Genomic DNA, 26,098 nt, shown 5'->3' on the forward strand with positions numbered 1-26,098 from the left:
TAATTAGCCAGTAAAGATTGGAGAGAAGACCGACGACCCGGCCCATTTAGGAACCTCTCATCCGAGTTGGCCAATTGCAAGCTTTGGTGGGTGGGCTCTTCTCTGAGGCGGGACACGGCGTGACGGGCGTCTGTTTTGACTAATGAGAACTCGGCTGGGAGCAAACCAGGGCCAATCAGAAGCGAGAAGGCCGGATCTTGGGGCGGGGCTGGAGCTTCGGCAGTTGAACCCCTCGCGAGGAGGGGTGTCTGTGGAGAAGGTGAGAGGCGGCGGGAGTAGCGGGTGCGCGGGCCGGGGTGGCGATCTTGGGGGGAGGGGATGCTCTGGGGGAAGGTGGGCTGCGGCGGGCAGTGTAAGAGTCGAGAGGGGGTGACCTTTAACACGGATGGGCGCTCTGATGAGTGTTTGTAAGGCAGAGGGCAGCATATGAGTGGGGGAGATGTTTTGTATTTCTCAGGAGGGTCTTTAATGGGGAAAGTGTGTAAAGCAGGCGACAGCAGGTGGTAAAATACAGAAATGCCCTTGTGATATAGCCTTGCGATTTAATGGGAGGTTTTAAGGCAAGGGGTTATTACAGCGCAGTGTGGAGGAGCGGAGGTCCTTGCGATGAGTTACAAGCTTTGATTCGGGTGGAGGGCAGGTGAGGAACTATATCGAGGGAGGAAATGAGTGAGGACTCCGGGGATGCAGGTGTGTGTTAACGAGGTGTGAAGGCATGTGATCGATACACGTAGCGTTTGTTGAGGGCTTACTGTGTGCCAGGTTTTGAATGAATTAACTCTGAAAGTTCTTAACAACCCTACCAGTGGTTAAGAGTGTGGGGTCTGGAGTTGGGGCTGTCTGAGTTTAAATGCTGGCTTTGCCACTGGCCCTGCCACTGAACGTCACGGTGTCTTTGGGCCAATTGTTTAACCTTCTGTGCCTCAGTTTTATCATCGTTAGGGTGACCTCATCTCTTACTTGTCTATATCTCCCACCTAGTGGCCTCACCCAGTCTCTTGGCTTCACATGCTCTTTATATAATGATGTCTCCAAATGCCTGTCTGCAGTCTGGATCTCTCCCCTGAACTCCAGACTCATTTGTCCAACGGCCGACTCTTCTCTACTTGGAGGTCCAACTGACATACATGCTTTAAAAACTTGTCCCCAATCAAGCTTGTATTTCCCCCTTTCAATCTTCAAACCCAGCTGATGTCAGTTCCATCCTTTCGGGTACTCAGGACAAAAACCTTGGAATTGTCCTTGACTCTCCCTTTTCCAGTGCCCACATGCCATCTGTCAATCGGCACATCTCACGGGCCTATCTTCAAAGCACTTCCAGAATCCATATCTCACCACCTCCCTTGCTACTGCTTTGATCCGGGCCATCACCTGCTCTTGCCTGGTCTGTTGCAGTGGCCTCCTTGCTGGGCTCCTTGCCTCTGCCCTTGACCCGCCCCCCCCCCCCCCCCCCCGTTGGAGGTTCCTGTTAAAACACAAGTCAGATCATGGTGTTCCCTGGTCAAGACACCCCATAGCTCTCACCTCACGCAGTAGAAGTCCTTGCCAAGCTTGTAGTGCCCCTACCAGATCCAGCTCCCCCTCCACTTTGCCCTCAACTCCTGCCATTCTCCCTTGTTCACACGGCTTCAGCCACCCTGGCCTCCTCATTGTTCCTCAGACATATTGGGAGGTATTGGGAGAGTCTTGGGTGGGGTGGTGGGGTCAAGATGGGGTAATAAACTGGGAAGACTGTGGCGTCCAGGGGTGTAAGGTCTCAGATCTCAGTGCTGGGGGAGCTTGTGGGAAATGCAGATTCCTGGGCCCACCCCCTCCCCCCCAGAAGTTCTGCTTCTGCCGGTTTGGGGCCATGCCCAAGATCCCGCATTGTCATCAACCACCTGCAGCCCTCGGAGAAACCAGTTCAGAGCTTGGACAGGAGCTGTCTCATCGTTAAACCTCCCCTCTGTGGCTGGCCCTCTGCTGGGCAGTGCTGGGGAGCCTGGTGGTTGAGACAGCTCCTCACCTAGCCTGGGGGTCAGGGAGGGCTTCCTGCAGGAGTGGACATTGGAGCTGGGACCTGGCGACAAGGGGTGAGCTGAGAGGACAAGACCTCGGCTGTATCTCCAGTACCCACAACCCCGTTTTCCTGGCATCTTGCATAGAGTAGCCCCTGATCTGTGCCAGGCCCACGGTGCTGAAGACCCAGAATGATCAAAATTTTGGGTTTCTAGTCTGTCAACTAATCATCAGCTAGTTGCACAGATGGTAAACAGCTGACCGAAAGCCAGGCACTGTTCGAACCTCCTTCCAAGTATTAATTTAATCCCCGCAGTCACCCTGTGTGAGATGGGAGCTCTTATCCCCACTTGACTGATGGGAAAAGGCCCAGAAAGGCTAAGTGCCTTGCCCTGGGTCACGCTGTGGGCAGGTGGTGGGATGGGAGCTGAGGCCAGGAGTCCCTGTGTGTCATGCTTAAGATAGGAGACCACCCACAAGGATTGGTGCTGGGAGGGAAAGGAGCAGGGAGTTATGGGAGGAAGCAGAAGGTGGTCCGGGAAGGGTAGCTGGGTAATGTGTAGGGGGTCTAGTGTGCCTTTCCCTCGCTGCAGGATTCTGGGCAAGCCTCAGTTTCGTCCTCCGTAAAATGGGGGATGGTTACAGCAGCTGCCAGAGAGCAGAATTAAAGGATGAGTCACTGGTTGATCGGTGTGCATCGTCCTTATCTAAGGCAAAAAGCCTTTGAGGGATAGTGGGGGGGGGCGATTTGGATACCCCACGGGGTGGTGATGGGCTGCGGTGTGCGCTATGGAGGTGTGGATCCTGGGGAGTCCCAGAAACCTTTCGTGTTTATGTGTTCCAGGGGGACAGTGTGGAAGGATCTGGTCTATAGTCTGCGGGAGCGCAGGGCGAAGGGAGGGGAGTTCTAGCCGGCTCAAATTCACCCACTGGGTGGTGAGGTGAGCTTAGAATGGGGGCGGGGCCAGGCCAGTGTGTATAGTATGTGGGGGGGGGGTACACTGCGTAGGAGAGGCCGGCTGGGTCATGGCCAGGCTGGAACGTGTGGTGGTGGGGGCAGGAGGGCGCTGCGGAGAGGGTGGAAATAACCACCCGGGGTGGGGGCTGCCAGAGCTGGTGATTTACCCCTGTCTTGTGTGGGAGATGGTGATGTGGATTTTTCTTGGGTCGGCTCCCACCCCCACCGTAGGGCGAGGGCTGTGAAATCTGGAATATCCGGGGAGCGCTGTTGGGAGGGGGAGGAGCCAGGGACCGTGGTGTGACCCTGGCAGCGGAGAGGGGAGTCATCTTCGTGAAAGACGAGAGGGAGAGGGCTGGGGTCGGAAAGTTGAGGGGGCTTGTGCGCATGTGCGTGTGTGCTGAAGCCATGATGTCATGAGGCCCGAGCAGTGGGGTCAGCTGTGTGGGCCCGAGTGGGGTGCTGGGGTGTCCACGCGGAGCGCGCAAGGTTGAAGGGCTGACGTCACGGGTTGGCGAGGGCGGGGCCTCGAATGCAGGGTCGGGAAGCTGAGGCGGAGAAGAGGAGCCAGGAGGAGTCTTGGGACTGGAATGAAACCAGCAACCAGGATGGGCCACTGGTCACCGAGCAAGGATGAAGGATGCAGGTAGAAGGACAAGGTGGGGGGTGGGAAGGAGGGAGGGGCTCGGGGTCTGGAGAATCCCAGAATTGGTTGGGGGGGGGGCGTAGGCAGGGTGTTCAGGGAAGGCTCTGCAGGGAAGGGAGATGGAAAATGGGGGGGGGGGGGAGAGGGGGGTTACATAGAATTTGGGAGGGATCAGAATCCAGGTGAAATATGGGGGAAAGTAAGACAGGCTGAAAATGGGGTAGAGCCTCACTGTGGAGTAGAACCTTGGGCAAATATGCAGGCAGAATCCAGGCGGAATAACAGGAGGGAGCAACATTCAGGTAAAATATGGGGGGGGGGAACCCCAGGAGAACTTGGGGGCTGGTGTATGGAGAGGGGGAATGTGGCCCATCCCGCCCCCCATCTTGGAGAGCCGCATGGCAGTAAGGACGTGGGGAAGGGAATGAAGAGGGCTGGTTTCCGGAATGTGGTAGGAGGGGTGAGGCTGGAAAATGGAGGGAGGGAGGTTCTGCAGCGGGGAGGGGAAAGGAGTCCGGAATCTCCAGGCTCAGAATCCCCAGATGGGGAGTTGGGGTCTGGAAAGGAATGTGGAGGTGGCAGGGCTGCTCCCATCAGGCCGAGAAAAGGGGAGCGGGCGAAGTTTGTGGAGGTGCGGGGGGCAGGTGTGTGTAAGGGGACAGTGGAATTCGGGGAGAATATTCAGGGGCTTAATATCTGGGGACTGAGCCGGAGGCTAATGACTTCACGGCAGTTGGATGAGGAAAGGCTCCGTGGTTTAGGGAAGGGCTGCTATTCTCGGGAAGAGAATGGGGAGCTTCTGTGGGGGAGTGGGGGAGGAGAGCAGGGCTGGGTTGGTGGTGGAGATGGGATGGGACGGGCCCCTTTTCTCCTCTGTCTCCCTGGAGTTTGGTACAGCGAGCTGGGTGGTGAGTGGGGCGGTGAAGCTGTTAAGGCTCCTGCGGGCTTCTGCCGGTACCTCCAACGCCGTGGTAACCGGAATGGCGCGACTACTGATTGGTTCGCGGAGTCGGAGGGGCGGGGCCTGAGGGCGGGGCCCAGGGCACCGGGCGGGGCAGGGCCAGCGCTGCCTGGCACTCGCGCGGAGGACCGCCGGGGGGGGGGGGGGGGGGGGGGGGGGGGCAGGATTACGTTGAAATGTGTAGCTGTTTGTTTGCCCATAGGTCAGGGATTATTAACCCCACCTCTGAACCTCCAGAGAATGTGAAAGTGCCCAATTGTGAGAGTATGGATTTTCAGGGGGAAGAGGTCTCTCGATTTCATCAGCCAGTTCCAAACTCGAGAGAAACCCCCCCCCCAAATAAATTTATGAACTTGGGTCTAGAGTCAGAGGTGCCTGCCAGGATGTCTGGGGCTTTGGCGGTTGTCCTTGGGCCTTTGAGAAAGGGAATCTGTGGATGGGCCTCAGGGTGGTATTCTGGGAGCCCTTGAAATTACTCGCCAAGGGTTGGTTATTCATTTGTCTGGGGGAGTTCAGAGATCTCATTAGGCTATCAAAGGCACAAAGACTCCTAAAAAGGTTAAAGACCTCTGGCCTAGAGTTTCAGGGCTCATCATTTTCTGGCCTCATAAATGTTATATTTTCCAATATCAGCCTTTAGGAAGACTTTTTGGGGGAGAGTATGACGCGGAGCAAAGGTTGCGGGGGAGAGAAGGAGACCAGGCATTGGAGGGGTCCCCGTGATCTGGGTTGGGGGCGGTCCTGGTAGCTCTGTCCCTGGGGCAGCTGTGGGTTTCTGCCGAGCCTCCGTTTCCCCATCTGTACACTGAGGAGAAAATGGACTTGCCTTGTTTCTGTACTGCCTTTCAAGACACAACACAACTAATAATAATAATAATAATAATGCCGGTGTGTATTGAGTGCTTGCTCTGTGTCAGGCATTGCTTGATTTGTCCAAGGATTTTATTGGGATTAAGTCGTTTAATCCTTACACCAATCCGAGGACATGAGCCCTGTTATCCTCCTATGGGCTTACAGAGGCCTGCATGAACATCATCTGGCCCGGTATTTCTCTCATCTCATCACTTACCCCTCTCTCCGTCCCTCACGCTTATACCTTGCTGTTCTTAGAATAAACCAGGAACATCCCACCGTGGAGCCCTCCCCTGGCCTCTCCTTACCCCTCTCCAGGCGTCTGCTCAGAGAGCCCTTCCCTGGCTACCTTAGCTACGAGAGCAACCCCTACCCCCAGCATCTCCTTTTTTCCCACTAGTCAACTTTTTTTTTTTTGGACATTTTAAAAAATGTTTATTTGATTTTTGAGAGAGAAAGAGACAGACAGAGCACGAGTGGGGGAGGGACAGAGAGAGAGAGAGGGAAACACAGAATCTGAAACAGGCTCCAGGCTCTGAGCTGTCGGCACTGAGCCCGGTGCCAGGCTCGAACTCACGACCCATGAGATAGTGACCTGGGCCGAAGTCTGTACTTAACCAACTGAGCCGCCCAGGAGCCCTACCCGCAACTTTTGTGTGTGTGTGTGTGTGTGTGTGTGCGCGACATTTTTATACCTCTGACTGCTGCCGCCCTCTTGAGGGTAGGGGCGAAATCTGGTTTCTCGTGGTATCCCCAGCACCCAGGAGAGCATGTGCTTTAAAGAGAAGGAATCTGGGTCCAAGAGAGATTAAGTAACTTGCCCGTGTCTGTGTACATACCTGAAGCTAGATACGAGCTCAAGCAACCTGGGGCTCTCCCTAAAATCCACGCCGAACGCACAGATCTGACCCTGTCCTCCACTTCATAGAACTAACAGCGAGTAGTAGCCCTATTGGCTAAGAGAAGGTACTTATGTGTGCAGCAGACTAATTAATAAAATCAATTATTAATTTCATTGTATATAATATATGGCACTGGCTGTTCTCTCGACTTGGTCCCCTTTCCCTGGACAGCCATGTGACTTGCTCCCTGACTTCCTTCAGTTCTCTGCCCATATGTTACCTCCTCAGAGAGGCCTGCCCCGACCCCCTGTTTTTTCTTTTTTTTTTTCTTTTTTTTTTTTAGATTTTAAGTGAACTCTACACCCAACATAGGGCTTGAACTCACAACTCTGAGATCACGTGTTGCATGCTCTACAGATCGCCTCCTGACGCCCTATTTAAAGTCTGCCTCGGGGCGCCTGGGTGGCTCAGTCGGTTAAGCGGCCGACTTCAGCTCAGGTCATGATCTCGCGGTCTGTGAGTTCGAGCCCCGCGTCGGGCTCTGTGCTGACGGCTCAGAGCCTGGAGCCTGTTTCAGATTCTGTGTCTCCCTCTCTCTGACCCTCCCCCGTTCATGCTCTGTCTCTCTCTGTGTCAAAAATAAATAAACGTTAAAAAAAAAATTAAAAAAAAAGTCTGACTCGTGGTTTCGGCTCAGGTCATGATCTAGTGGTTTCAGAGTTCGAGCCCGTCGTCGGTCTCTGTGGCAGCGCAGAGCCTGCTTGGGAACCTCTTTCCTCTCTCTGCGCCTCCCCCATTTGCACTGTCTCTCTCTGTCTCTCTCAAAAAATAAATAAATAGACTTTAAAAACTAAAAAAAAAAAAAAAAATCTGCCCTGCCTGGAGGTGCCTGGGTGGCTCAGTTGGTTGAGCGTCTGACTCTTGATTTTGACTCAGGTCATGATCCAAGGGTCATGGGATTGAGCCCTGATTCAGGCTCTGCTGTGAGTGTAGAGCCTGCTTAAGAGTCTCTCTCCCTCCCTCTCTCCTCCCCCCACTCCCCCCTGTCCCTTTCTCCTGCTCGCATGCACTCTCTCTCTCTCTCTCTCTAAAAAAAAAATAATAAAATAAAATGAAAATTTTAAATCTGCTCTGCCTGACCTCAGTACTCTCTGTCTCCCTTTGTAGCTTGATTTTTCTCCACAAATGTTTGAATGAATGAGTGACTGATTAATAGATAATGAGCGTAAGGATTAATAAATTAATATCAGTGTATTAATCACGATTCTCTTGTTGGAAGTCATATAGCCTGTCAGCCAGCACGCGTGGGGCACGGACACAGTTCTAAGTGTTTTTATGTGGATTTTGCAATTTAGTGATCATGACAACACTCTGAGGTAGATTCCGTTATTATACCCGTTTTCTGGATGAGGAGATTGAGGCACAGAGAGGCAATCTCTTTCCCAAGGTGTCAAAGCTGGTGAATGGTGAAGCCAGGATATGAATTCTTGGCCTTCCAGCCTTGGAGCCTGGCCTCTCAGCCCCTCTGGGTCTCTGTTTCATCCTTTCTCCAGCGACACTGGCCATGGACCAGCCAGCCGGCCTACAGGTGGACTATGTCTTCCGGGGTGTGGAGCATGCCGTGCGGGTGGTGGTGTCTGGGCAGGTGCTGGAGCTGGAGGTGGAGGACCGGATGACGGCTGACCAGTGGCGGGGCGAGTTCGATGCCAGCTGTGAGTGGGCCTGCCTGGGGTGGTTTCACCTGTCCTTCCCTGGGATCACCTTCTCCCGGAAGATGAGGTCACCCAGGACCCCGCCCATCTGCGTCTTCTACCTGACCAGACTCCCTAAGGTGGGGTGGGGGTGGAGGGCTCGGCCCTGGAGTGGGGGCAAGTCGGAAAGCTTGGATGCATTGCTCTTGGGCTGGGCAGGGGGTCAGACTTCAGGAAGGACTTTTCTCTCTACCCAGTCATCGAAGATCTGACTCACAAGACAGGGAACTTCAAACAGTTCAACATCTTCTGTAACATGCTGGAGTCGGCTCTCACCCAGGTAGGGGCAGGTTGGGAGCTAGGGGTGGATCCCTGGGGAGGTGGATGCCTGTTTGACGGATGCAAGGCCCTCTACCTTCTCTTTCCTTAAAGGGACAGGCCTGTCTTTTTCTTCTTTCCCAAATGTAAGCGGTTTATTCTGATTCTAGTGATGGTTACTCTAATGTGGAAAATTCCTGTCACAGAGGAATGTCAAGAAGAAAGGAAGAATCACTCTACTAACACTCATTCCTGTTAATATTTTGGTGAAAATCACTCCAGCCGTTTCACCACTTCTCTGTTTACTTGTGAAAGTGTGTGTGTGTGTGTGTGTGTGTGTGTGTGTATGTGCAGATGTATAATTTTATATAGTTGATATATTTCCCAAAGTATTCTGTAACCTGCTTTTAAAGTCGTTTTTTTTTTAATGTTTATTTTTGAGGGAGAGAGACAGGGGCGAGTGGGAGAGGGGCAGAGAGAGAGGGAGACACAGAATCCAAAGCAGGCTCCAGGCTATGGGCTGTCAGCACAGAGCCTGATGCGGGGCTCGAACCCATGAACCATGAGATCATGACCCAAGCTGAAGTCAGACGCTTAACCGACTGAGCCACCCAGGCACCCCTCTGTAACCTGCTTTGAAAAGATTAAACCACATCAGGCGGTTTTAAGCCTCTGACTCTTGGTTTTGGCTCAGGTCACGATCCTGTAGTTTTGTGAGTTCAAGCCCCACGTCGGGCTCTGTGCTGACAGCGTGGAGCCTGCTTGAGATTCTCTCTTTCTCTCGCTCTCACTCTCTGCCCCTCCCCCACTCATGCTGTCTCTGTCTCTCTCAAAATAAATAAATCAACTTAAAAAGTTAAAAAAGTAAAAGATTAAACGATATTTCATAAAAATTTAGTCACATCAGTGAGTATAGCTACTCATTCACGTAATTTACTGAGCATTTATAGTGTGCCAGGCACTGTGATAGACGTTGGGATACAGCACTAAACACAAGAGATAAAATTCCTGTCCTTTATGAAATGGACATTCTAGTGGGAGAAACAGAAATTGAAAAAATGTATAACGTCAAGTAGTTAGAAGTATTGACAGTTGGGGGGGGAGCAGGTTGGACGTTGGAGTGGCAAGGGTGTTATTTAGGCATTTTAAAACTATGACCTACATTATTTCTCTGATTATAGATATTTGCACTCACATATTAAAGTGTGTGACTTAGAAACTGACCGTCTTTCTTTCTTATTGTTTTTTTTCAAATGTTGTAGTTATTTTTGAGAGAGAGAGTGACAGAGACAGGGCATGAGTGGGGTAGGGGCAGAGAGAGAGGGAGACACAGAAACTGAAGCAGACTCCAGGCTCTGAGCTGTCAGCACAGACCCTGATGTGGGGCTTGAACCCATGAACCGAATGATCATGACCTGAGCCGAAGTTGGACGCTCAACTGACTGAGCCACCCAGGCACCCCTCTTATTTTTTTTTTAATTTAATGTTTATTTATTTTTGATAGAGAAAGAGACGTAGCACGAACAGGGGATGGGCAGAGAGAGAGGGAGACACAGAATTCGAAGCGGGCTTCAGGCTCTGAGGTGTCAGCACGGAGGCCCACACAGGGCTTGAATTCATGAACCGCTTAATCATGACCTGAGCTGAAGTCAGCTGCTTAACTGACTGAGCCACCTAGGTGCCCTGGAACTGACAGTCTCTTATAATCCCCCTTATCTCCCCTGCTCCAGACTGCTAACACTTCATGTGTATGTGTAGGCAGTATAGCACAATGGTCAAGAGCATGAATTCTGAAGTCAGACACATCACTGCCGCTTACTAGCTGGAAGCCCTGGGCCAGTTACTTCCCCTTCATGCCTTAGTTTTCCTATCTGTAATGTGGGATAAAGTAGTCCCTGTTTCACAGCGTTGTGAAGATTAAATAAGTTCTGTGTGTAAACCTTAGAATGGCGTCTGGCTCGTAATAAGTGCTTTATAGATATTGTCTGTTTTTATTATTGTCATCAACTTGTGAGTTTGTCATCCTTGTTAGTGGTTGCTTAGTATTCTGTTACGCTCATTCAGCATGATTTATGTAACCCAGTTTTTTGTATCATGGCCCCTTTGTGGTCTTAAAAATTATTGAGGCCATCGAAGAGCTTTTGTTTATGCAGGCTTTTTCTATCAATATTTGTTTGCCGTATTGTAAATTAAGTTGTTTTATAAATTAAAACTGAGAATAACTTCAAGATATTTATGAGTTCACTTAAAATAGCCATAATGAGCCTGTTAGGTGTTAAATTAAATAACATTTTAATGAAAAAATACACTTTCTTTTTTTTTTTAATTTTTTTTTCAACATTTATTTATTTTTGGGACAGAGAGAGACAGAGCATGAACGGGGGAGGGGCAGAGAGAGAGGGAGACACAGAATCGGAAACAGGCTCCAGGCTCTGAGCCATCAGCCCAGAGCCCGACGCGGGGCTCGAACTCACGGACCGCGAGATCGTGACCTGGCTGAAGTCGGACGCTTAACCGACTGTGCCACCCAGGCGCCCCAAAAAATACATTTTCTAAGACAAAATAAATTAGTAGGAAACACAGCATGGTTTTACATTTTTGCAAATCTGTTTAATGTCTTGCTTAATAGAAAACTGCTAGATTTTTTTTTTTTTTTTAGTTTTAAAATTTTTATTTATTTTGAGAGAGAGAGAGAGAGCGAGCACACACATGCAAGCAGGGGAAGGGCAGAGAGAGAGGGAGACAAAATCCCCAGCAGGCTCCACACTGTCCGCACAGAACCTGATGAGAGGCTCAGACTCCCAGACCATGAGATCATAACCTGAGCGGAACTCAAGAGTCAGATGCTTAACCCACTGAGCCTCCCAGGCGCCCTGAAAACTGCTAGATTCTTATATGTGCTTCTGCATTCAGTCTGTTGCGATGTGGTTTTTTTTTATGTTTATTTTTGAGAAAGTGCAAGTGGGGGAGGGGCAGAGAGAGAGGGGGACAGAGGCTCTGAAGCGCAGACTCCGCAGTGACAGCAGAAAGCCCTGTGAGGAGCTGGAACTCACCAGCGTGAGATCATCACCTGAGCCGAAGTCAGATGCTTAACCCACTGAGCCACCCAGGCACCCTTGCTGTGATATGTTTTGGTTAAAGTATATGCAGAAAAACCTCCCTCACCTAGATACACAGTGGGAGAGGGAGTCCTTTAATTGCTTTTATCAGATAATGGTGCACATCCTTCTTTGCTAACGTGTTAAATCGGCACAGGTGGTCATTTCTCAAAGGTTTGTCGCAGTGTGGAGTCCGAGAGCATATCAATGAACTTTTTGTTCTACATTACATTAAACTCTATTGATGTACCTTGAACTTTGCTTGGATCTTTTGCCCATTTTATAATATCACGCACCGGTCATTTGGAAAATACGGTTCGCTGCGTTATGTAGACCCTCCGAGTGTTGACACATTTCATTATCCGGTATCAGGAAGTCACATTTGTTAATATCCTCATCGATCTCCCCAAGGAAAGTCTTTGGACATCAAGAAGCTTACCCAGCGCACAGTGGGCCGATCCAAGTTTTCCAAAAATGCCAATTTTTGCTTTGAAGTTTGAATTTTCTCATTGGCAACAAATACCTCCAGTTATGTTTCTTGAAGTGACGGGCTGACTTCGTTCATTTTGGGAGAAAATGCCTGCCAAACAGCCAAGTCTGAATAACTGTAGTTTTGTCTGTCAGTCGTTCTTTCAAGTAAAAATGGTGTGCCATGAAAAAGCGGCTAATTTAGCCCCCAGCTCGATTACACAAGTGTTCTTCCTGGGACAACTGTCTGTCGTACTTTGGTACGCGACACAATGTGTATTTCCCATTTTGTCACAGAGCTGTGTACTCAAGGATGGAGATTCAATAAAATTAATCTGTACTGATTCGTCAAGACCGTTCCTAGGTTTGGGGTGCCTGGGTGGCTCAGTCCGTCAAGTGCCTGACTCTTGATCTCAGCTCAGGTCCTGATCTCAGTCAGGGTCGTGAGTTCAAGCCCCGCGTTGGGCGTGAAGCCTATTAAAAAAAAAAAAAAAAAAAAAAGACCACTCCTGTTTTTGATTTCTGGTGTTACATTTGTTTGTTTGTTTGTTTGTTTGTTTGTTTCTTCCTTCTTCCTGGCCCCCCACTGAGATTGCAGAGCAACAGAAAACACAGTGACTCCTCGTACATTTGCATTTGATGCCTTTGGCAAGGACCCATGACAGTATTATTAGGAAAATTGTCTTGACCTCGTGGATTCCCTGAAAGGGTCTCGGGGACCCCCCCAGGGGCCTTTGGACAGCACTTGGAGAGCCACAGCACTAAGCTGTCCCCCATGGTTGAGCATTTAGGTTCTTACCAGTTTCTCCCTCTGGTGTCCTTGTGCCAGCCCCTGGGGCAGGGCCATCCTGGTCATCTGTCTCAGTGTCGGAAAGGCCCCACTAGCCCAACGAATGGATGGGGCGTGGCCTGGCTTTGTGGGGCGTGGCCTGGCTTTGTGGGTTGTGTGCTCCGGGCCTGGCCATTCCTCCCGTCCTCTTCCAACAGAGCAGTGAGTCGGTCACCCTTGACCTGCTGACCTACACAGACCTGGAGTCCCTGCGGAATCGCAAGATGGGGGGCCGCCCAGGCCCTTTGGCCTCAAAATCAGCCCAGCTCAACTCCAAGCGCTACCTGATCCTCATCTACTCTGTGGAGTTTGACAGGTGGGGATAAAGGACTTGGCTCCAGGCTCAGGCTGGTGGGTGGGTAGGAGAGGGTGTAGTTAGAACTCAGAAAACCCTGAGGGCGGGGTGGGGGTGTTGCCTTTGGAATCTTCACTGTTGGGGTTTGTATCATTTGGTATTGTGTTTGGCTCTAAGTAGTAGCATAACTATTCCAGGTGCTTTAGACAAACAATAGTTTATCACCCAACAAAATGTCTAGGTAAGTGGCTACTACCTAGAAGTTTCCTTAGGGACTCGGGCTCCTTCTGTTTTATTCCTTTTTTGTCATCCTTAAAGTGTTGGCTTTTGGACCTCATCCTTATCTCCTCAAGGTCACAAAATGGCTGCTGGCCCTCCAGGCGTGGGTTCTGTATCAAAGCAAGAGGAAGAGAACTGGGCCGTACTTGCTAATTGCATCTACTGTTTTTAATCAGGAAAATAGAAGTGTTCCTAAAAGATGCCCAATAGGTTTCCTATAATATCTGGCCAGAAATGGTCTTGTGGCCTTTCCCTAATATTTGGCCACAAGTGGTCATGTGCAGGGGATGTTGCTAAAATCAATGCCTGGCTCTTTAGCCTGTACAGTGGGAGGCAGCAAGGGACGAGGGAGCTGGCAATGGCTGTTGGGTAGCCAGGGGATAGCATCTCCCCCATTTGATAATAGCTCCCGGATCTTCTAATGGGAAGTTGTCCGTCCTATGAGCATAGCGTCTGGTGGGACGGCAGTTAATCAAGGTGCCCTACCTTTCCTCTGCTAAGCGGTGACGCAGATCAGGCCATTTAGAATCTACCCCTATGGAATCGAATTAGGACTGCTTGGTGGCAAGTAACGTGATACCAGCAGCGTATGATGAGCAAGTTAATTCGGACTGCACCCGGCCCATCAATGCCAAGGGTTCCAAAATTGCTCTAGAAGGGAGTCTCAGGGACGGCCAGCTGGTGCAAGGGGTCTGGGCGCAGGGAGGGGGCTGGAAGTTGCATTTAGAACTTAAGCCTCTCGGAACGTGAGGTTTTTGGAATTGTGTATTTTCCTACTCGAAGGCTCTCAGGGTCTGGTAGTCACCCTCGGGTGGATTTTTGGCCTCTGAGATGCCACGGTTCTAATCTTCCTCAGGATTCACTACCCGCTGCCCCTCCCGTACCAGGGCAAGCCGGACCCTGTGGTCCTGCAGGGCATCATCCGCTCACTGAAGGAGGAGCTGGGCCGCCTTCGAGGGCTGGACGGCCAGGATGCTCGGGACACCCGGGAGACTGAGATCTGGCACCTGAGGGAACAGTGAGTCCGGGAGGCGAATGCGGTTGGGGCTGGGGGGAGAGGCATCCCATCAGTCACTGCCTGGCCCTATGCTCAGCACTATTGGAAGGGTGGTGGTCCCTTGTTCACCAAACATTTATTCCGAGCCCCTCTTCTGTGCCTGCCTTGTGCTGGGTGGTGCTGGGGACACAGCAGTGATTCAGCCAATCCTGGCCCTGCCCTCCTGGGACTCCAGGTCCAGTGGGGGAGATAGCTTTGTCTGTAGACAGTGAAGATACCCAGTGGATGGAGTTTGGGAAGCCCAGAGGGGAGGCTGGAGCCTGCCTGGTAAGGGAGAGGTGTTCCAGGCAAAGGGAACAGCATGTGCAAAGACGGTGGAGGTGGGGCTATATTCAGCGCCTCTTTTGTGCTGGCCCCCTCCCTGCCCTTCACGTTGTGGCCAGCCCAGGGGGCAGATGGACGTTGATCACATAACCACCTGGGAATAGCATGCTAGCAGAGATGGGATTAGGCAGAAAAGGGAGTCTGTGCTCTAGGAGGCTGAATAGGAGCCTGCTGGGGTCTTGGGGTGAGTCAGGTGAAGCGAGTGGGGAAGAGTGTTCTAGGCAGAGGGAACAGCATGTGCAAGGGCTTTGTGTTTGGTTGGATGTGGTGAAAACACAGGGGCTGGCAGAGTAAAGTGAAGAGAGCAAAGGCTTTTTGGCATATTTACCGAATGCCTGCTGCATGCTGTGCCCTGTGGCGTGCTGAATCCGGGACGCCATTGCCACCTGGAGGAAGTCCCGCCCATTGGGAAGGGCAAATAAAATTTGTGTAAGAACAATGATAATTACAACCGTAGCTGACATTTATAGAGCATTTAACTGTGTGCCAAGGATTCTTGCTCAGTGCTTTGTGACTTAATTTTTAATTATTTGTATTATTCTTTATTTTTTTTTAATTTTTTCATTTCAATTTTAAATTTTTATTTATTTTTAAGTGTTTGTTTATTTTGAGAGAGAGAGCGTGCCAGTGGAGGACTGAGAGAGAGGGAAAATGGATCCCAGACAGGCTCCACGTTATCAGTGCTGAGCCCAACTCAGGGCTTGATCCCATGAACCGTCAAATCATGACCTGAGCCGAAATCAAGAGTCGGACGCTCAACCGACTGAGCCACCCAGGTGCCCCTTCGTGACTTAAGTTTTTTGATCCTTGCAAGGTAGACGTTGTTCTCGCCCCCATTTTACAGAGGAGGCAACTGAGGCCCAGAGAGGTTAGAGAACTTGCCGCAGGTCACACAGTAGATAATATATAGCCAGGCTAGATTTTGAATCCGTGCAGCCAGCACCAAGCCCCCTTTGTTTCTGTAGCTGTTGTGTTATGTTGGTGGCTGCTAGGCCGCTAGGCCAGGGCTAAGTGTTCAGGGCTGACAGGGAGGAGGTGGGGGCCCCTGGGGCTGGAGAGCCCTGTGGGTCTTCCTGGAAGAGCCTGGCTGTACGTTGCTGGAAAGCAGGGTAAGTGTTTCCCTCACTTCATCCTCAGGATCTACCTTCTGGCCTCTCTGGTGTGTGTGGATGTATGCATTTCCCGGACTGGCCACAGCGTGGCGCCCTCTGTCGCTCAGAGCCAACCAGAACTAGAGAGGATGGCTTGAGATCCTACAGCTGGTTGGTGGCTTCTTTCTCTTCCCAACTTCCTCTTCCTAACTGTAGTGAGGGAGTTTGGGAAGACTCCAAGATTCATTCATCCATCTATCCATCCATCCATCCATCCATCCATCCATCCATCTATCCATCCAGTGTTTATCCAGTTCATACTGTGTGCCAGGCACACTCCCCAGCCTGAGTTAATGTTTCTAGAGCCCTTACTCAGTGCCAGATATGGTCTAAGCACCCTGTAGATTCTTATACAGCTTTATACGTAGGTATTGTTATTGTTCCACTTCCCAGAGATGTGAGGTGCTACTGCCCAAGGTCACCCAGCTCGTAATAAGTGGAGTAGAGTTGGACACAGCCCGACCACAGAATTCAGGTTCCCTCACGGTGACCAGACAGCTGGAGTAAGGATCCAGACAGAAGACAGATAATCACACTGATAAATGCCAACTCTACAATGACTGGTGCTATAAGAAGGAAATGTACAGAGAGCATGAGAGCAGAGAACAGAGGGACATGACCTAGCCTGGCTGGGGACAGCGGATGTGACATTTAAAGGATGAGAGAAAGTGTTGCAGGAGGAGGGACTTGGATCTGTAAAGAGAAGCTTGGCTGACGCAGCACGGGAGAGGAAGGTGGGAGGAGAGGAGAGGAAGGGGGAATCAGCTGGATGGGGCCAAATGGCGAGCTCCTGGGAGAAGGTGGGGGAGCTACAGATTTTAAGAAGTTTTTTATTAGGAAAAATCCCAAGCACACACAGTAGACAGAAGTAGGATGCACAAGTATTTGTGCCCCAGATTCAACGGTGTTCTACATTTTGCCCTTCTTGTTTGATCCACACCCTCCCCCCTCCCCGAGAAGCGAATCCCAGACATCAGATTTCCTCTGTAAATACTTCGTTTTATCTCCATGGTCAGTGTATTCCTCTGTCCCCTGTATTTCCTGTGAAGTCACTGTTAACGCTAGAGGCTAATCAGATTTAGGTCTCTGGCAAGACACCTTCCTTGGGGGTGCCATGTACTTGCCTACCGTCAGGTGGCGTTGGGGCCGATGAGTTCTGAGGTTGAGATCTGAGTCCTTCTTATGAAGTTCCCATCAGCCCAGTCGATACCTCTTGGTAGTTTTCATTTGCGTTCACTTAATTACCAAGAGGTTGAGCAGTTTTTCATATATTTAAGTAGCCATTTGGATTTCCTCTTTTGTCAGTTGCCTGTTCACCTGTCATATCTATTTTCCTTTTGTCATCTATTTCTTTTTCTTTCTTTTTTTTTTAAAGGTTTATTTTTTATTTATTTATTTTTTTAACGTTTATTTATTTTTGGGACAGAGAGAGACAGAGCATGAACGGGGGAGGGGCAGAGAGAGAGGGAGACACAGAATCGGAAACAGGCTCCAGGCTCTGAGCCATCAGCCCAGAGCCCGACGCGGGGCTCGAACTCACGGACCACGAGATCGTGACCTGGCTGAAGTCGGACGCTTAACCGACTGCGCCACCCAGGCGCCCCTTGTCATCTATTTCTTACTGATTTCCAGGAGCTCTTTATCTAGTCTGGAGATGAGCCCTTTGTTGATGTTATGTATTTCAGACACCTCCTTGCCCTCTATAGCTGGCCTTTTCACTCTCTTAATAGTGTCTTTTGATAAATAGATGTTCTTAATTGTGATGTAGACTAACTTATACGTTTTTTTCTCTGAAGTTAGTAATTGTTATGTCTTGCCTTAGAATCCTTCTCTCCCAGTATCATGAAGATCTTGTCCTATATCGTCTTCTATAATTTTTTGTCTTTTGCTTTTCACATTTATGTCTGCGATCCACCTGAAGTCGATTTTGGGGGAGGTAGAGGCTCTTTCATATTTTTTTTACATGGCCAATCAGTCCGATGACATTTATTGAAAAGGGTATCCTTTCCCTACTGTGTCGTCATTGTCACCTTTATCACAAATAATGTGTGTGTATGTGTGTGTGTGTATCATATATGCAGGTTAGAGGTATTGTAGCTTTCTAATTAGACATACTGGGTAGAGCAAGTCTTCTGACTTGTGTTTTTCCATTTTAAGAATTTTTTGGTTATTTTTGGAAATTTGCATTTCTTTATAAATTTCAGAATCAATAGGTTTTTCAATACAAAAACATAAAACTTGTTGGATTTTTTTTTTAGAATAATAGGCTTGAGATTTTATTTTTTTATAAACTAATCTCTACACCCAACATGGCTCTCGAACTCACAACCCTGAGACCAAGAGTTGGATGCACCAGTGACTGAGCCAGCCAGGGGCCCCATAACTTGTTAGAATTTTTATTGGTATTGCATTGAATCTATAGAACAATTTAAGGAAAGCTGAAATCTGTATAAATAGTGAGTATTCCACAGGATGCCTGGGTGGCTCACTTGGTTGAGCTTCTGACTCTTTTTTTAAAAAATTTTTTTTTCAACGTTTTTTATTTATTTTTGGGACAGAGAGAGACAGAGCATGAACGGGGGAGGGGCAGAGAGAGAGGGAGACACAGACTTGGAAACAGGCTCCAGGCTCCGAGCCATCAGCCCAGAGCCCGACGCGGGGCTCGAACTCATGGACCGCGAGATCTGACCTGGCCGATGTCGGACGCTTAACCGACTGCGCCACCCAGGTGCCCCGAGCTTCTGACTCTTGATCTCAGCTCAGGTCTTGATCTCAGAGTCGTGAGTTCAAGTCTCGCATTTGGTTTCACACTGGGCATGGAACCTACTTAAAAAAATAGCGAGTACTCCAATATATAAACAATATACCTTGGTATTTATTTAGGTCTTATTTAATGTCTGAATGATGTTATTCTATCATACTTTTGTTAGATTCTTTTCCTATCTTTGGGTGATTTTTTAAAATGGTTTATTTAAATATAAACGATATAGATGTTTATATAATTGTATTTTTCAAAAAAATTTTTTAAGTTTATTTTTATTTATTTTGAGAGAGAGAACATGCACGGGAGGAGCAAAGAGAGAGAGAGAGAGAGAGAGAGAGAGAGAGAGAATCCCAAGCAGGCTCTGCACCATCAGCGCGACTGAGACTGAGCCTCCTAGGCCTCCCTAACTGTAGATGTTGATTTTGTGTCTAGTAACTTCCACCAGCTTTCTTATTATTTCTAATAATTTGTAGATTTCCTTTGATGTTTAATGTTTATAATCATTTCATCTGCAAATGACTGTTTTGTTAATTCTTTCTTAATCCTTATCTTTCATTTCTTTTTCTTGCCTTATTGCATTGGTGAGGATCACCAGTACAGTGTTGAGAAGAAGCAGTGATATGTGGCATCCTTGCCTTGTTCTGGATTGCAAAGGATAAATTCAGTGTTTTGCCAAAAATGTAGGCATCTATGTTTTTCAGATCCCTAATTGATTTAAACTTGCAAAGTGACAACTGTTAATATATAGTTTCTTTTTAAGATTAAAAAAAGTTTTTTAAGTTTATTTATTTTTTTTTTTAATTTTTTTTTTCAACGTTTTATTTATTTTTGGGACAGAGAGAGACAGAGCATGAACGGGGGAGGGGCAGAGAGAGAGGGAGACACAGAATCGGAAACAGGCTCCAGGCTCTGAGCCATCAGCCCAGAGCCTGACGCGGGGCTTGAACTCACGGACCGCGAGATCATGACCTGGCTGAAGTCGGACGCTTAACCGACTGCGCCACCCAGGCGCCCCAAGTTTATTTATTTTTTTAAAATGTTTTCTGTTTTTAACATTTACTTATTTTTTGAGAGACAAAGAGAGATAGAGTATGAATGGGGGAGGAGCAGAGGGAGAGGGAGACACAGAATCCGAAGCAGGCTCCGGGCTCTGAGCTGTCAGCGCAGAGCCTGATGCAGAGCTCGAAACCGTGGACAGCAAGATCACAACCCAAGCTGAAGTCAAACGCCCAACTGACTGAGCCACCCAGGCACCCTTAATATAGAATTTTAGTAGTTACTGATGATCAGTAGCTAGATAGATTTTTCATCAGGGGTTGGTTAATGGTAATGATCTAATTCTATAGTTTTTTTTGCTTTTGTTAGCTGAAAGCTTTCAATAAAGAAACACATTCTCTCTCATCAGTTATTTGGTTTCCCTGAGATATATTTCCTATGAGAAAGGCATGATTAAAGCTTGTGTTTTTTCCCCTCTACTTAACTTTTGTCAGAATAACGAGTTGCTTCCTGCAAATCCTCCATGAAGCTCAATGAATGTTGTTTTGCTTTTACTATCCTTTTGAAGTCATGAATTTAAACTCAACTGATGCTATGTTGGTTTCCTATGGCTGCTGTGACAAATTACCACAAACTTGGTGCTTTATAACAGCAGAAGTTTATTCTCTTACAGTTCTGGGGGCCAGAAGTCTGAGATCACTGGGGCTGAGATCCAGGTGTCAGCTGGGCAATGCTCCCCCACAAGAGGCTCTACAGCTTCTGCTGCCTGCCATCATCCCACATCACTCCACTCTCTGCCTCTGTGGTCAGATTGCCTTCTCCTCTTCTGTGTCTAATCTTCCTCGACCTTTCTTTTATAAGGACACTTATGGTTATTATCATTTTTTTTGAATTTAATGTTTTAATTTGTTTTTGAGAGAGAGAGACAGAGTGCGAGCCAGGGAGGGGCAGAGAGAGAGAGGGAGACACAGAATCCAAAGCAGGCTCCGGGCTCTGAGCTGTCAGCACGGAGCCTGACGCAAGGCTCGAACCTGTACACTGCGGGATCATGACCTGAGCCAAAGTAGGATGCTTAACTGACTGAGCCTCCCAGGCACCCCCGTAAGGATACTTGTGATTGTATTTAGGGCCCACTCTGATAATTCAAGATAATCTCCCCATCTCAAGATCCTAAATTAATTTCATTTTATTTCATTTCATAAAAGAGAGGGGCAGAAGGAGAGAAAGAGAGTGAGAGAGAGTGAGAGGATCTTTTTTTTTTTTTAATTTTTAACGTTTATTTATTATTGAGAGACCGAGCACGAGCGGGGGAGGGGCAGAGAGAGAAGGAGACAGAGAATCCGAAGCAGCCTCCCATGAACCGTGAGATCATGACCCGAGCCGAAGTTGGATGCTTAACTGACAGTCACCCGGGCACCCCACGTTATTTTTGTTTTGTTTTTGCCCCTTGACATAATTCTCCAATATGCCACCAACTTTTACACCCAGTTAGATCTATTTGAGCGAGTTTTTTTTAAAAGTTGTAGGGGTTGGGGCGCCTGGGTGGCTCAGTCGGTTGGGCGTCCGACTTGGGCTCAGGTCATGATCTCGCAGTCTGTGAGTTCGAGCCCCGCGTGGGGCTCTGGGCTGATGGGTCATGAGCCTGGAGCCTGCTTCGGATTCTGTGTCTCCCTCTCTCTCTCTGCCCCTCCCCCGCTCATGCTCTGTCTCCCTCTCTCTGGCAAAAATAAATAAACATTCAAAAAAATAAAAGTTTTAGGGGTTGATTTTTTAAAATTTATTTAAATACAATATTTTCAGAGTTCCGAAGTCAGAACTGAAAAAGAAGGTAGGGGGGTACCTGGCTGGCTCAGTCAGTAGGGCATGCGACTCTTGATCTCAGGGTCTTGACTTCAAGCCCCATATTGGGCATGGAGGTTACCTAAGAAGGTACATTTAGTGGGGTCCAACTTGTGTCCCTGTTGCCACTGGTTTCTCCCTGATAGGTAAGCTATTTTTTTTTAAGTTTTGATTTATCCTCACATATTTTTGAAAATACGAACATAATATGATTTATAATTCCCCTCTTTTCTTTTGCATAAAGAGACGTATTAAACATTGTTCAGCCCTGTTTTTAAACTTCTATCCTGGCCATCACTTGGCAACAGGATATAGAGCTCTTTCTCCTTCCTTTTTCTAGTTGTGTGGTACTCAGTTTAGTGGCTGTATCATAGAAACTCAGCTTACTTTCTGTTGGTATACATTTTGGTTATTTCTACTCTTTTGCTATTATAAATAGGGCTGCGGGGCGCCTGGGTGGCTCTGTCGGCCAAGCTTCCGACTCTTGATTTCTGCTCAGGTAATGATCTCAAGGTTGGTGAGATAGAGTTCCCCTTCCGGCTCTACACTGACAGCAAGGAAGTTGCTTGGGATTCTCTCTCTACCTCTCTCTCTGCCCCTCTGCCCCCCCCCCCCCGTCAAAATAAATAAATAAACATTACAAAATAGTGCTGGGGCCCCTGGTGGCTCAGTCAGTTAAGTGTTGGACTTTCCATTTTGGCTCAGGTCATGAGCTCGAGGTTTCCTGGGTTCCAACCGTGGGTTCGAGCCCCACCCCCGGCTCTGCACTGACAGCGAGGAGTCCGTTTAGGATTCTCTCTCTCTCCCTGTCTCTCTCTGGCCCTCCCCTGCTCCCGCTGTCTCTGTCTCTCTCAAAAATAAATAAACTTGAAAAAGAAATAGTGCTGCAATGAGGAAGGTTTTGAGCACAGTAGTGACCTGATCAGATTTGCATTTTACAAAGAATCTTCTGGTGAATAGGAGGCCGTGATGGCTGGGAGGCCAGGGGTGGGGGCGTGGGAGACCATGTAAGGCCAGGAACTCAGGGCTAGGCTTTCAGGGTACAGAGAAGGGCAGATTGATGACTTATTTTGGAATCAGATCTCACAGGGCTGTGTCCTCGCCGCGGGATGGATGGCCATGTTCCTCCTCCCGTGGGAAGAGAGACTATGGGGCCATGGGGGCGGCTGGAGTGGTGGGGCTGCATTCCCGGTTCCTGGAGCAGGTGAAATGGTTCGTGCCCGCACCCATGGCGAAGTGAGGATGATAGGATCGTGCACGCCCTCCCTCCCAACTCTGTCGTCCTCCCTCTACCCTCTTCCCCCAGGGTTTCACGCCTGGCATCGGAGAAGCGCGAGCTGGAGGCCCAGCTGGGCCGATCTCGAGAGGAGGCTCTGGCCGGGAGGGCGGCGCGCCAGGAGGCTGAGGCGCTGCGTGGGCTCGTCCGCGGCCTGGAGCTGGAGCTTCGGCAAGAGCGGGGCCTCGGACACCGCGGGGCCGGCCGCCGCGGCCAGGATTGCCGGCGCCTGGCCAAGGAGGTGAGGGGGCGGGGCGGCCGGCGGGCCGGGGGTGGCCGCTGGGGCGTGGACCTCGGCCTCAGTCTGGGCCCTTGCGCCCCTGTTCTCCCCCGGCAGCTGGAGGAGGTGAAGGCGTCGGAGCGTAGCCTGCGCGCCCGGCTGAGGACGGTGAACAGCGAGCTGGCGGTGTACAAGAGGGGGTGAGGGGCGCGGTCTGGGGTGGGCGGGGTCTTGGAGCTGGGACGGGGCTGCTGGGGTGCTTAGGCCTGGACGGGCGGAGCCTGGGGAGGAGGTGTGGAGTCGAGGGGGGAGGGCGGGGCCCAGGGCGTGTGGGCGGGGCTTGAGTGGGGCGGCTGAGAGTGGGCGGGGACGGAGCGGTGGGAGGAACCTAATGGACCGCGTGGGGCTGAGTTAGACGTGGTGGGCGGAGTCTGTGGGGAGATGGGCAGGGCTCGAAGCGTGTGTCAGGAGGCTGGGCCTGGAGATTCGGAAGGGGTGGGCCCTGAGGCTATCCCGTAGAGCGAAAGGGCGCGGCCACACGGTGAAAGGTTGTGGCCCCGCTGGTGGGGATCTGGTTGATGTCTGCTGTTACTTACTGCGGTGGGTGACGGAATTTTGGAAAGGATTTCTAGGGAGCGGTGGGAGAGCTCAGGAAGAAGGGTCCCGGTGAAGGGGGTTTGTTAGGATGCAGGGAAGTGACAGACGGGTTCTTCTGGGGCGCTCTCTGGGGCTCCGAGAGGGGCGGGAGCGTGGGACAAGGTAAGGTGTCTGTGAGGGTCGTGTGCAAGGGCGTGAATGTCTGGGAGTTAATGGTGGGATGGACCAGAAAGTTCGGAGATGGTGTGATCCGAGAAGAGGCTTGAGATAGGAGTTGAGATAGGAGCTGGCCGGCGGGAAACTGACAGTGGGTCCTGCGCTCCCAGGAGACAGACTCCGCCGGTGGTGCCGCCCCGGGTGCGGGAGGATCGGGCTTCGTCGTCGCGGGAGCGCTCCACATCTCGTGGTCGCGGTGCCGCCCGCTCTTCTTCCCGGGAGAGCGGTCGGGGGAGCCGGGGTCGAGGCCGCCCCGTCCGCCCCTCGCCTTCACCCACAGGTCTGTGCCGGCCAGGCCCTGCCCCGCCCTGCCTGTGGGAGGAGGGGGAATGGACTAGAGCTGTGGAGGCGTGATCCTGTGACCCCAGCCTCTGCACACTCTCCCACCCCATCCTAGGTGGTCGCGTGCCCCGTTTCGACCCCACGGCCTTTGTGAAAGCCAAGGAGAAGAAGCAGAGAGAGATCAAGATGAAGTTAGCGCACATTTCCTCTTTATCTGCCCATATCCCTGGTCCTTTACTGGCCCGCTGGCCTGTGCCCTCATCCATCGCGGTCTCCCATCACCTGTCACCTGCTCCGTCTCTCCCCTTCCTGCTGCTGCTTTGCACCTGAACTCCACCTCCGCTCCTGACCCTTCCCCCCACCCGCCCTGCTTCCTTGTCTCCCACCACCACCTGGTCTGCGTGTCCGCGTGCCTCTTCCTTACGTAGGCCGCGTGACCTCAGCGGAGTCACTGGCCCCGGCTGCGACCACGTAGGGGCGCAGCGCCGCCTTTCCTGGCACTAGTTGGGCGGCCGGGTGAGCGTCTCCTTTGCGGTTCCGCAGGCAGCAGCAGCAGCGGAACCGACGGGGCAGCGGAGGAAGCGGCGACGGGCCGTCCGTCTCCTGGTCGCGCCAGACTCGGCCGCCCGCCGCCGTGACCGGCCGAGGGGACGCGGCCAACCGCTCGCGACACCGCAGCTCCTCGGGTAACTGGGCTGCAGAGCGCGGGGCCGGCAGGCGGGCTGGGCGCCCCGGGCGAGCGCCGGAGACTTACGCTCTCCTTCTCCCTCTAGTGGACAGTTTCCGCAGCCGCTGCTCGTCCGCCAGCTCCTGCAGCGAGTTGGAGGATTTCTCTGAATCCCTCCCTAGAGGGTAAAACTTGGGCTGGGGGAAGAGACCGCCTCCAAACGGGTGTCTGGGAAGGCTGGAAAGAGGCTTTTGCAGGGAAATTGGGTGATGGAGGCTGGAGCCTTGAAACCACGTTGGGAGGGCGAGGTGGGAGGTGCCGGAGGCTTCTCGGGTCGGTCCTTGATTACCGTCTCCTGTCAGCAGCGTTCGCCGCGGGAAGCCTCCCAGCCCCACAACCTGGAGTGGGTCCAATACGGTGAGTGTCTTTCCCCAGACCCTGGAGGGGGAGGGGGCGGCATGAACCTCCCAGAAGCCCCTGTCCCTTTCCTCCGTGATTCCATTGTGGGGGAATCAGGTGGGCAGGGGTGGCTCCGAAATGCTTCTGGTGGCGAATGTTTTGAGCCTTGGGTCGGAGGGGAGGGTGGGCGTGGGGTGGGGGCAGATGATGGTGGCCAAGGGCACCAGCGCTGGCCTCCAATGGAAGGTCTTAAAACCGGCCCCGCCCCCTTCCTATCGCCTGTGTGTCCCTCAGCCTCAGTGTCTTTGATCAATTAAATGGGGATGGTAATCGTATTCACCTCAGAGGGTTCTTTCTGGTGAAGCTCCCAGGGGGTGATTTTGCATCCAGTAAGTGGCCAGTGGGTGTCAGCCCTTATTTTTTGAGATCCTCGGGTTCAGAATTTCCAGTGGATTTGGGGGGCAGGACTAGAGGGAGGGTCCCTAACCCCCTCTCGTGCCTCCTCCTGCAGCAAAAGTCCACCCCTCTGGATCGCGGCCGCCGTCAGAGACGCCCGGCTAATTCGGGGGGCTGGGTCCCTATCAAAGGTGAGCCTGGGACTCCACGTGTCCCCCCTTCCCCTGCCCCACAGTCTGAGGACAGCATATTGGGCCCTCACAGCCCCTACACCCACCCCTCTCACCTGCGCTCACAGAGTACACCTCGGACCACCAGGCAGCGGACATGGCGGAAATAGACGCCCGCCTGAAGGCCTTGCAGGAATACATGAACCGTCTGGACACAAGGTCGTGACCTTGGGCAGGGAGTACTGCCCCTCCACCCCCCCACCCACTGCTGCATTCGGTGTGGAGGGGCGGGGCTGGCGGGTCCTTCCGGCCCGGCTCAGGCTCCTCCCCTGCTGGTGCTCCCGGGGTCTCCCGTGTGTGAGGCCCTGACCCCTCCCTCTCTCCCATGCATTGCAGGCTGGGGGGCGGAGGGAGGGGGTGTGCATTTTGTAAATAAACATACTTGTCCTTGGGATCCTTCAGCGTGTGACCGAAGCGTGGGGCTGGAGCCGGGGGAAATGAGGATTGGG

The 26,098-nt window shown here is 51.1% G+C and overlaps 1 protein-coding gene across 2 annotated transcripts; it reads left to right on the forward strand.

Annotated features, from left to right (window-relative positions):
• The first annotated feature begins 199 nt into the window (after window positions 1-199).
• Window positions 200-26,043, forward strand: CCDC61 (coiled-coil domain containing 61). 2 transcript variants are annotated; one of them, XM_030298025.1, is made up of 14 exons: window positions 200-259; window positions 7,811-7,969; window positions 8,206-8,288; window positions 12,820-12,977; window positions 14,092-14,253; window positions 22,673-22,883; window positions 22,980-23,062; window positions 23,786-23,955; window positions 24,073-24,148; window positions 24,501-24,643; window positions 24,731-24,809; window positions 24,990-25,041; window positions 25,535-25,610; window positions 25,718-26,043. In XM_030298025.1, the coding sequence occupies exons 2-14, from the start codon at window positions 7,822-7,824 to the stop codon at window positions 25,813-25,815; spliced, it is 1,539 nt and encodes a 512-aa protein (XP_030153885.1). In that variant the 5' UTR covers window positions 200-259; window positions 7,811-7,821; the 3' UTR covers window positions 25,816-26,043. The 2 variants fall into 2 exon arrangements, with proteins under 2 accessions (XP_030153885.1, XP_030153884.1); XM_030298024.1 differs by lacking the exon at window positions 200-259 and adding an exon at window positions 2,997-3,602.
• The last annotated feature ends 55 nt before the right edge of the window (window positions 26,044-26,098 follow it).

This window comes from Lynx canadensis, chromosome E2 (genome assembly GCF_007474595.2).
Source record: "Lynx canadensis isolate LIC74 chromosome E2, mLynCan4.pri.v2, whole genome shotgun sequence".
In the NCBI taxonomy this organism is placed as follows: Eukaryota; Metazoa; Chordata; class Mammalia; order Carnivora; family Felidae; genus Lynx; species Lynx canadensis.

Excerpts from the sequence above, each read along its gene's own strand:
- CCDC61 (XM_030298024.1), top strand. Across the intron at positions 14,254-22,672 it reads ATCTGGCACCTGAGGGAACA|GGTTTCACGCCTGGCATCGG; the intron begins GTGAGTCCGGGA and ends CTCTTCCCCCAG. Across the intron at positions 24,810-24,989 it reads TCTGAATCCCTCCCTAGAGG|CGTTCGCCGCGGGAAGCCTC; the intron begins GTAAAACTTGGG and ends TCCTGTCAGCAG.